At 33.1% G+C, this 11,122-nt stretch overlaps 2 protein-coding genes across 3 annotated transcripts in view; one reads left to right on the top strand and one right to left on the bottom strand.

The window, feature by feature from the left end:
• Positions 1 to 3,928: 3,928 nt before the first annotated feature.
• LOC116160607 lies at positions 3,929 to 9,225 on the top strand. 2 transcript variants are annotated; one of them, XM_031473848.1, is made up of 8 exons: positions 3,929 to 6,820; positions 6,917 to 7,137; positions 7,190 to 7,282; positions 7,332 to 7,400; positions 7,451 to 7,692; positions 7,747 to 7,903; positions 7,997 to 8,102; positions 9,061 to 9,225. In XM_031473848.1, the coding sequence occupies exons 4-8, from the start codon at positions 7,379 to 7,381 to the stop codon at positions 9,098 to 9,100; spliced, it is 567 nt and encodes a 188-aa protein (XP_031329708.1). In that variant the 5' UTR covers positions 3,929 to 6,820; positions 6,917 to 7,137; positions 7,190 to 7,282; positions 7,332 to 7,378; the 3' UTR covers positions 9,101 to 9,225. Both variants share the same exon structure in this region; 1 of them encodes a protein (XP_031329708.1).
• A 990-nt stretch (positions 9,226 to 10,215) lies between these two features.
• Positions 10,216 to 11,122, bottom strand: part of LOC116159459 — a 1,164-nt gene continuing 257 nt past the window's right edge. The window contains exons 2-5 of the mRNA XM_031472428.1: positions 11,022 to 11,120; positions 10,622 to 10,845; positions 10,413 to 10,572; positions 10,216 to 10,365 (exon numbers count right to left, since the gene is read on the bottom strand). Of these exons, the coding sequence (XP_031328288.1) occupies positions 10,265 to 10,365; positions 10,413 to 10,572; positions 10,622 to 10,845; positions 11,022 to 11,120 (584 nt within the window). The 3' untranslated portion in view covers positions 10,216 to 10,264. The remainder of the gene's footprint in view (positions 10,366 to 10,412; positions 10,573 to 10,621; positions 10,846 to 11,021; positions 11,121 to 11,122) is intronic.

Raw genomic sequence — 11,122 nt, 5'->3', positions numbered from 1 at the left:
ATATGTTACAGGGAAAGTGCGAAATCAGGTGTTGTATACTCTCCCTGGTGATTGTACACATTTACTAAAAAGACTAGTCAAAGTAGGATCCAATTCAATAAACCTACTTTCACTAGTGATTTTATACAATTACTGTTTGTCTCTAGTGGAAATAAAATGCCATTTGGTATATTGCACAACGTGACATAAACATAACCTAAAAGCTGTTGTAACGTGCGATTGAGACTGTTTTGTTTTGTTTGTGTGTGTTTTTCGTAGTTTATGTCAAATTCCAAACGATGTTTCTGCAAAAAAACAAGAAAAACTGTGCAATTCTAAATGTCATGGTTCATTGCCTTGTTGTCACAAATAGCATCTTCTTCATCATCTTCTCTATACCCATCCATTGTTACCTTAGAGTGGGTATATTACTTATCCATTAGTACTTCGATCGATACGTTGTTTTGAATTGTATGTATAATGCTTGTTTCACAATAAATTTTATATTAACTATTACAATTACTGATACGTTATAGTGATTGTGTAGAATACCTAGTGATTTTATACATTCTCTAGGAAATGTGATAATTCGATATTCTTTTGAACCCGATTTCTTACTTTCACGAGTTTGTTCAGTGAATGTGTACAATCACTAGTAATTTCATATAATCACTGGATTTCGCACTTTCCCTGTAACATATACACAACTATATACTTTCTTATAACTGAGCAAATTACAAAAAGTGATTAAGGGCCCCACAGACTTCCGACTTGTTCGTCCGATTTGCACGACGTGTAAATCGGATGGTACCTATGTCGAACAAGTACGACAGACTCCACGTACCTCGTGTTTGATCGATCGGAAGGCAAAAAGTCGGATGTTGATATTTTACACGACGTACAAGTACGCCCGATTTTACTCATGCACTTCCGATTTCTTTGTCCGATCGTGCCAACTGATATTTACACGTTGTGCAAATCGGACGAACAAGTCGGTCTTCTGTGGGGCCCTTAACGGGTTGCGAAAAGTGGAACAGTGGAACTTGTAACATCTAATTTGGCCGCTTCCAAAAATCGTACAGCAACCAAAACCCTCGCCAAAACCTTCACAAGAATGACTATGCGTATGTAGCTGTAAGGCCAGACAGACCAAGAGACTTGTCTTAAGACATGCAAGTGCGTTAATTAACATTAACGTGCATGTGAGAGTTTCAGCCACAGATGGACGTTGTTGCAGGCCTTCGTTAATTTACGTGCAATGTCTCTTGGTGTGTTGTTTCGTTAAATGAAACATGTTCATCACTCAATTCCTCAAATGAATTTTTAAACACATTCTGAATACGGTGGACAAGTTACGTCAAGGTAAAAAAAATGGCATATGTCATAAATTCGACTGGTTTATACCGCTCGTTGTAAAAACGAATGACATTAACGAATTCGAAATATTTTCGAACGGTCAAGAATACCATTCGACCAAAGTTCATCGTTTGGGATCAAAAAACGAATAACCTTGATAAATACGTAGGGTCAAGAATAGGACCCCTGATGTGTGAAAAAATATTTCGAGCCACGAGATCCCTCACTTCTACATATAGTACCGTTGTAAACTTTAGTATGCTGGATATCTTACATCGCTTAAACCGAATCGAAACTATTGACAACTTAACCCACGATCTAAGTGATACCGTTACTTCCCCAAGAGAAAAAAAACGAAAACTTATAAACCCAGATTCAAACCAATTTCTGGCAGTTACTTCTGAAAAAGATTTTAAAAATAAAATAGAAGTCATTGTGAATTCTGCTTTGGAAGAAGCAATTTTAGATACAAAAAAACTGGGAATAAAAGTTAGGAAAGGAATCTGGAATAAAGTATGTCATTCGAGTAACAAAAAAAGAACAGTCCGAAACAAAATCCAGACGCGGATTTCGAAAGTTAAAAAATCTACAGTAGAAAATATGTGTATCACGAAGGGTGTAAATGTAGGATCTGATGAAGAAAGTGAGAAAGATGAAGATGAAATATATATCGACGATGAGCAAATGATACTCGATCAAGAAATAAATGAAGAGAACGTGGATCTTGATGGACTTGATGAAAAAAGTGTAATTAATGAAAATGGTACACCTGTAGATTTCGAGCTCGATTTCGAGGTAGATGTATTTGACATTTCACTGTTAAGAAATGCTGGGGAATCATTATTGTTAAGGGATTATAGTGATAAAGGCAAAAGAAGCAAAATGTCAATAAGAAGTGGAAGTGACTTTTATAGCAAGGGACCATTTGTACGCGTATTAATCAAAGATAAAATATCTGTTGTCAGAAAAAGTTCTTTATGCTGGATGTTAAGCACAGAAAAACAAAGAGTAAGTTCCGATCGATTAAGAAGATTTTTTTGTGATAGTCAGTCTGTGATAACGCAGAAGAATAGTATGATAGATTCCGTTGTCAGAGTTGAAAAATCTGAACGTTTACGAATTGGCGACTGGTGCTTGTTCTACAATAGCGGTGTCAAAAATACTAGAAGCAAAAACACTAACCTCGACAATAACCATAAGTCAAACCTTGATAATTATATCTTCGGTAGAATTCTTTTTTTCAAAGATGTCTCAAAGCGAACTTCGAAAACAAAGTTAACGTGGGTCCAATCGAATGCCGTCGGAATAAAATGTTTCTGTACCTGGTACAACGTTCAAAATAATGGAAAATTAACACATTCATCGTCATTTCGACATGAATTTTACGATATTACCTATTATAGATTTTCGTTACCAAATCCGTCTGTGATACCGAACGAAGAGACCGATACCATGGATCTAGTGCTTGAAGACAAAGTGTTAAGTGATCTACAAAAAAAAATCGACTGTTCTGGAAATGAAAGCAGTTCCAGTGCCAGTGCTATTGTGGAATGTGACAATTTTGCTATCGATCGTAACACAACATTTGTGGACTACAGCTCGAGCAGTAGTGACAGTAATCAAGATTTGGAATTGTGGGAAGTTGACGACTCTGTTGACGATGACAACGAGGACTGCAGTTCTTCGGAAGAGCTCCCATGCGTTGACATCGCACATTCTTGTGAGAAAAAGATAGACATTAAGGTTGAAAATTACTACGCGGTATTTTATGATGATTCATGGTACATCGGTCGAGTTATCGAAATCATAGACAACTCGAATAGTAGAGTAAAATTTTTAAAAGAAAATTTGCATCAATTTCTTTGGCCCAAACATGATGATATACAACAAGTTGAAAATAAATACATTTATCAAGGTCCCATAACTTTACTAGGCTCTGGGCCTTTTAGTTTACCTGAAACAGTAAGAGACCAAATTACTAATAATTTTAAAAATATCAAGAGAAAGTATAAGTAAAAGGTAGATTAGTAGAGAATGTGTTTTATATAAAACTCTTTTCATGTTTTGATGTTATTTAATATGAGGTACGTTTTTGTTATATAAGAATATTTCAGGATTTTGTTAAGTTCATTAGTATTATATTATATTTTACGTCGTATATTACCTATACTATTGTTATTATTTTGCAATATTTTGTTTTTTGTACAAATTTATAGTAATAAACTCTTAATTCTTTGAGAGGAATCATTTTATATTTTCAGTTGCGTATCATTATTACTGAATTACGAATACAAACACAAACAAATTGCTAAATACTGAAAAATTATTGAAAAAAATCAGAAAAATTTGGTGGAAGTAGGTGGAAGTAGATGGAAGTTTGATGGAAGTAGATGGAAGTTTGGTGGAAGTAGATGGAAGTTGGTAGAAGTAGATGGAAATTGGTGAAAGTAGATGGAAGTTTGTGGAAGTATGTGGAAGTTTAATGGAAGTTGATGGAAGTTTTTCCAAAAGTGGAAGTAGGTGTACACGATTTTTATCGGCGGTTTACCCCTCGGTATGTACCTACCATGTTATTTAGCATTAGGGCTTTAATGATAATTCACTCGGTTTAACCACAGGCCAGTGGAAATTGCCATAGAAATAAGTAATTGTGGTAATAGGTTATACAAAATTGGTTAGTGGAGGTATATTCTTGGCCTTTGTTTTAGATTCTGATCATGTCTAAAGAATTAACAGACAAATGCCTTTTGAGCATTTCAACCCGACAAATTAATCGTATAATTAGTAATCTATCCAAAAAACATGACACATCAAATTCCGAACGAATAAATGTTGATAAGCAGGTTGATATTAACCCTGCCGGTAGTAGTAATGATGAACCCGATGAACCATTTAATAATGAAATACCTTTCGATACCAGAAGTGAATGCTTTATTGAATCAGGTAACGATGAAACAACTTTTCCTTCCGAATGTAAGAACGATGACCTCGACGATGACGTTAATGCATTAAATGATTCGTTCAATATGGCTGATGTTTTGTCTGATAGTTTACAACGTACTCCATCGTTTGCAAACGATTTAAGATTATGGGCGATAAAAAACAAGATTCCTCATTCTGCACTGTCTGAGTTAATGAAAATACTGTTGAAGCATAACATTAAATCTGATGAATTGCCCAGTGACTCTCGAACGCTATTAAAAACCCCTCGATCTACTGTTATTCGACCAGTTAAACCTGGGAATTATCTTCATTTTGGTGTGCGTAATGGAATATTAAATACTTTTAAAAGTACCAAATTTAAGGGCGATAAAAAATCCATAGCATTAAAAATAAATATAGATGGATTACCGATTTCCGACAGTAATAATAGTCAACTGTGGCCTATCCTAGGTTGTATCAACTCTATCAATATTATCTTTATTATTGGAATTTACCACGGTCTCTCCAAGCCAGTCGATGCAAATGAATTTTTAGAAAATTTTGTTGAAGAAATGAAAGTATTAATTACCGAAGGAATTGAATGTTTTGGAGTAACATTTTCAGTTTCTATGCATAGTTTGATATGTGATGCACCCGCGAAAAGTTTTGTTTTAAAAACAAAAGGCCACAGTGGATACTCCAGTTGTACAAAATGCATTCAAGAGGGCGAATACTTGGAAAATCGTTTATGTTTTCCTCAAATTAATTCCCAATTGAGAACAGACAGAGATTTTATTAATCAATCAGATGAGGCTCATCATACTGGTGTCTCAATTATGACATCAATTCCAAATTTTGGTCCTATCACCAATGTACCCTTGGATTATATGCACCTTGTGTGCATTGGTGTTGTAAAAAAAATGGTATCATTGTGGCAAAGTGGATCATTAAAATTTAGATTATCACATAAACAAACAAGTGTAATTTCTGACAAAATGTTGCAATACCGAAACCATATCCCGAAGGAATTTCCTCGTAGGCCTCGCGAAATTTCATCTGTATCACAATGGAAAGCAACGGAATTAAGACTATTTCTTTTGTATTTGTCACCATCTGCTCTCAGTGACACAATGAACTCTTCGATGTATTTTAATTTTCTTACTTTGCATGTAGCCATTAGAATTTTATGCAATAGTCAACTATTAGAAAATTATTCAGATTATGCTGGGTTGTTACTGCAGCACTTTGTAAGTTCTTTTCAAAAAATGTATGGCAAATGTTTAATTTCCCATAATGTTCATGGACTGCTTCATATTACCGATGATGCAAAAAACTTAGGGACTTTGGATTCATATAGTGCATTTCCTTTTGAAAACTATATGCGCCAGTTAAAAATGAAATTAAGGAAAGCAGATAAACCATTGCAACAATTACATCGGAGATATATGGAGCAATTTTCTACTGATATCTTATCATTAGAAACATCTCAAAACATGAACTGGACATTTAAAAATAAATATGATGGTGGGCCTCTTACACAGGGATTAACAAATGAAGTACAGTTTAAAGAATTATACACACCTGAGTGGTGCCTTAGTATAACTATGCCAAATAATTGTTGTAAAATTAATGATTCAGTGATACTTGTATGTAATTTTGTAATAATTCAGGAAGTTATGATGGTTATTGGGAAACGTTTTAAAAAACAGTCGGATGTCTATGTTAAACCTTGCCCCTCTTCACTTATCAATATATATTATGTAGAAAGTGTGTCAGATAAATTAGAAATTTGGTCCGTGTCCGAGATAAAATATAAATATGTTCAAATACCATTTAAAAATGGGTATGCTGTATACCCACTTCTCCATGCCGATAACAAATTTTAAATTTATAAATAGGACCCTTTATTTTACTTTTTCTGCACATAAATTTTGTTTAGAATAATTTGTCATCCAATATTGAAAAGCAATCAGAAAAACACCTGTTGTAGATATCCTGTATATAGTTATGCTGCCTTCAGTTGCACAAATGCAGTATCTATGTGAAACCCTTATACCATATTTTATTTATGAATAAACTCTTATTTAGAAATGTTTTACTACCTTTCTGATAAGCACACTAGATAGATTCGCTCGGTTTGCATTTGTTACGTACAACATACATCATATGAATTCTTTTCACTTCATGTGCTTTTGCTACTGAGGGCGGTATAGTACTCTTAATGCAGTAGCAGTAGGTGACGTTTTGTATTTCATAAATTCAGTGTTCTTTTCACTATGTTCATTTTGTATTTTTATGTTGGTAATGTTCTGTAAATTGCCATTTGTCTTTAGAACAACTTAGATATTATTATAATTATAGAATATTTAAAAAATGGAGAGCCAATGGTCTGTAGTGTTATTCGAAGACGGGCTACAGTTGGTTCCTACTGATTGGATTGTGGGAAACAGTTGCTATTGGCCCACGTTTACTAGTACCACACGGTACGAAAAAGCGGTTAAAAGCTGGGAGTCGCCAAATGAAGGATGGCCCCTTTATGAAATGCGCGTTTTAGGAACTTTTTGTAAGTGTTTTATAATTTCATTGCTATTTAAATGGATTTTCGTTTTTTTTAACTACCTACATATCTCTGTATTCAATGCTAATGATTTCATTCTAGCCTCATATGAAACCGCAAGGCGAAAACTAATAATAGCAGAGGAACACTCTGATTTGAATACAGATCATGAATTATCCAAAGAAAATCGGAGGCGTAAAAAAAAAAGATTATTTCGTCTAGTGAAGAAGAAGAGGAGGATTCTCAAGTTGGCGTTTTAAACATATCAGAATTTCCTGATCTACCTCAAGATATTCGGAAGAATGATTCAACTGAAGTTTCAGGTATTGTGTTTTTTTGTTACAATGTTAGTCCTTAAGAAAATGTATTCTATAGCATCCAGTTCAAGGAGACTTCTACTACAAGAATCTCAAGCACATGTAATGTCACGCTCACAGTGTTCCACGCCATCTAGTAGAAATGATGAAGGTATATTTGTTTATTACAATGTTAGTCCTTAAGAAAATGTATTCTATAGCATCCAGTTCAAGGAGACTTCCACTACAAGAATCTTAAACATATGTAATGTCACGCAAACCTGATGAAGGTATTGATTTTTATATATTTCCTTAAAGTACTAAAATCTATAACTTTTAGGGTTTGAGGAGAAGCTGTTTAAAGAGCTGTCTTTTATAAGGGTTCATTTAGTGAAAATTGGCCAACAACTGTCAGTACTAGAATTGAACATGAAATCTCATCAACTTCAAGATAATGACAAGAACGAGGAGAAACATGATAACTTTGAAGAGATAATACGCAAGTTTCCTTTGGATACCGAATTAGATCTAAGAAACATGGAGGTTTATCTTCTCAACAACCCTGATTTTAAGAAATACCTAGTAAGAAGTCTAATACATACATGAGAGTAGAGGTTATAGTGTATATTTTTTTAGATCAATTACTGCAGTCGATTAGGAGGACTAAAAATTGATCAAATCACCAAAATTATGTTAAGAAAACTAATTTCAAATAAACTAGCAGCCAACTACAGCTGGCTAGGAGCTAAAAAGAAGCAATCTTTCAACCTGCTGATTGCAGAGGTTATTTTATGTAAGGTTGACTAATTTTATACATTGATTGTTTTTTACGTATTGATTTAAATTAAAATGACATTTAGTAAAGTATATGCTTTTCATGTTTCAGGTGCCGTAAAGCAAAATAAGTTAATTGGTGAGACCACCGAGAAGGAAATGATTGACTCTGTAAAAAATTGGTTAAAACATGCACATGTGAGGTATACCAACCAATGGTAAGTTATTAGTCTAGTAGATATATAGCTAAAGTATTTAAAATACATACAGAATAAAAATAGTAGTTTTTCCACTAATTTTCTTTATATGTATTTTATACAGGGTGCCCATTATGTACAGAATATAGTATTTATCTCGGTAAATACCGACTGTATAAAAAATTTTCTATATAAAAGTTGTTTAACATTTTATTTTCCATAATAAGGCAGCATTCAATTGATTTTATTTAAAAAAACAAATGAGTAACAAAAAACAATTGAATTTTATTAAATAGCAATGTGCCCTTTCATTAGGCTCATTTGATAGAGATTTTACTGCTAATTTCAATTTGTCTTTAAGGTTTAATAAGAGAAGACATTCATTTGGTGTGTTTTTATGTAGGATATCTAGATTAATGTAATTACTGAATAAAGAGATTTAAATTTTTTTGAAAATTTTTAGCCATAGGGGTTCTAACATGTTACATAATAGAAAAGAGAAAAGAAATCTATATCAAACGAGCCTGATAAAGACGTGCATTGCTAGTAAAGTTGTTTTTGTTACTCATTTGTTTTTCGAAATAAAAACTGAATGTTGCCTTATTATGATAAATAAAATGTTAACAACTTTTATATAAAAAATTTTTTTACACAGTCGTTATTTACCACAATAAATACTTACTATATTGATTCCATACATAATGGGCACCCTGTATGTAATGATGACTATGAATTTGTGCCAGGCATCTTTAGAAACATATTCAACCATTCCAACCTGGTAGACAGAATATACGGTGGACACAAATGCCCCAATAATTGCGTAACCATAGCAAAATCCACCACCCGATTGAATTATCATAAATCTTCTAGTTACTTATATTAAAGCTTATTGTCCAAATTGCGTTTCATATTATATTAACTATGGAATGATACCCATGTATTTAAAGCATGTCTGTGTTAACGCGATTTTTTTTTATAGTAAACGGGAACAAAAGGGCGCAGAAGAACCTACAGGATAAGTTGTTTTTCTTTTTTATAAATTTCTTAATCTTAACTATTATATTTTATATTATTACTATTCTGGTTTTATACACATGAATATTTTGTGCTTTTTAAGTTGTAACTAATAAATAAATCATACATTTTTTTCATTTCTTTATGTGGTTCTATGCATTGCTGTATATCCACTGGATGTCCGTGGAACATTGTTAGTGCTATTTTTGATCCATATTACATCTAACAGATATCATTTTAAAGATTATGTACGTCTAATAGACCAACTGTATGGATATCTATATGTAGGTATATGGCGGGACATCTGGATATCTAGTATTCGTCCATTACATGTGAGGGGATATCCATTAAATATCATGGATATCCATAAAAAACATTTTTTAGATATCTTATGGTTGTCAGTGTGCTGTGTGGGTATATGATTTCCTTTTTACTGTTGTATAAACATTCCTACTTCACCAATACCATAGCCATAATATTGAATTACGTTAAAATGTCAACAATTAGTATTTAATTTTTTTAAATTTGCTTTATAAATAAGATAATTTTTTACATGATATACATATATGGATATCTTTTAGATAAATGACATTAGATACTGACTTTCGTAGATGTCCCTACAATATCCATTAGATAAAGTAAATGGACTGGATATCAGGTGGATATTATCTACATTGTTTAGATATCCAATGGACATTATGTGCTGTGTGGGTGGGAGTTGGTGACCTCACATCTGACAAACACTCTCGAGGTTTCAAGAAAAGCTTTGTCGACAGCATCAAGTTTCCTTGAGATGTCTCGCTCGACTGCAACCAGGGCCAACTATAACCCACCATCTGCAACTGGAACATCATGTCAACACGAGCCTATGTCAGCAAACAGACAGTGTGGTGTGGGGCCCCAGGTAACACACATGTGTACAATGGACGTACAATGGATATATCCATTAGACATTTCAAAAGTCCATTGGATGTACATATTAGGTCCTCAAACATTCAATGGATGTTCAGTGGATGTACGTTTGGCACTAGAATGGATCTCCATTGAACATCCGTACACTACATCCAATGGAGGTTTACCTGGGATGTAACATGGATATTTTGCCTAATAATAATAACAATAATATTGATAGTTTATTTATGTGTTTATAATAATACAGTCATTGATTATTAATTTTTGTCCTTCCTCTCCTTTGCACGTCTCAACCATTTCGCTATTGATTGCTCAAAAACCATTCTTGAGGATGTGGGAAATATAGATAACCCAGATTCTAAAAAAATATTGTCAACAAGATTTAATAACCCAACCTAAACTTACCAATCACTAGTTTATTGAAGTTTAATTTATTAAAAGGTCTTTTTTGTTTTCGACCATAATAACTAAAATTGTTCGCAAGTTGGTTAGTAAACAACTTTTCCATGGACCTTGCCACAAAATTGTATGGGACGTTTCCACCTAGTCTTAAAAATTCCAGAACCTAAATGCTTATGGGTATTAGGATTTAATAATGTAGTATTTAAACTCACCACTTTGTTGAACTCTGCTGGATTGTTAATAAATGTTTCAAAATCTTCTAGTGCTTCAATAACATTGAAGGGGAAGTCAAATTTAGTAAAAATAGTATCTGAGATTTCTACGGAAGGTTCAGCTGATAGTACCATTTTTTTTTCCATGTTGGCAAACCTTTCATTCATCGCATTTAGTAAAGCCATAATTATATTCTGTTTATGAAGTATTTTAACCAACATTCCTAAAATAGAGAAGCAATGAACCAACATTGTATTTTATAGTTATTTTCAATTACAAATCCCAAATAGCTATTATGTACTCTTTCGTTTGTGGCACTAAATTATTACATGCTAGTAAGAAGTAAGTAAAAAATTTGAATTAGTATAAAGTATAAAAAGAACTCAAATATAAACATACCTCTATTGGATTCCACACCCTCCAAATTTTGATCACTTTCTACTAATTTGGTAACTTTGTCGGAGTTATCTGGAGCTGGAGGACTTGTATCATCAATATCT

Source organism: Photinus pyralis, unplaced genomic scaffold (assembly GCF_008802855.1).
Source record: "Photinus pyralis isolate 1611_PpyrPB1 unplaced genomic scaffold, Ppyr1.3 Ppyr1.4_LG1, whole genome shotgun sequence".
NCBI classification, from domain to species: domain Eukaryota; kingdom Metazoa; phylum Arthropoda; class Insecta; order Coleoptera; family Lampyridae; genus Photinus; species Photinus pyralis.
The sequence above is the reverse complement of the archived record's forward strand: the minus strand, read 5'-3'. Positions and strand labels throughout refer to the sequence as shown.

What these genes read in the sequence shown, in the direction of transcription:
- LOC116160607 (XM_031473848.1), top strand. Translation starts at nt 7,379, where the DNA reads ATGTCACGCAAACCTGATGAAG. An exon ending in CTGATTTTAAGAAATACCTA is followed by an intron (nt 7,693 to 7,746) that starts GTAAGAAGTCTA and finishes ATATTTTTTTAG; the next exon opens with ATCAATTACTGCAGTCGATT. An exon ending in GTGAGGTATACCAACCAATG is followed by an intron (nt 8,103 to 9,060) that starts GTAAGTTATTAG and finishes TTTTTTTTATAG; the next exon opens with TAAACGGGAACAAAAGGGCG.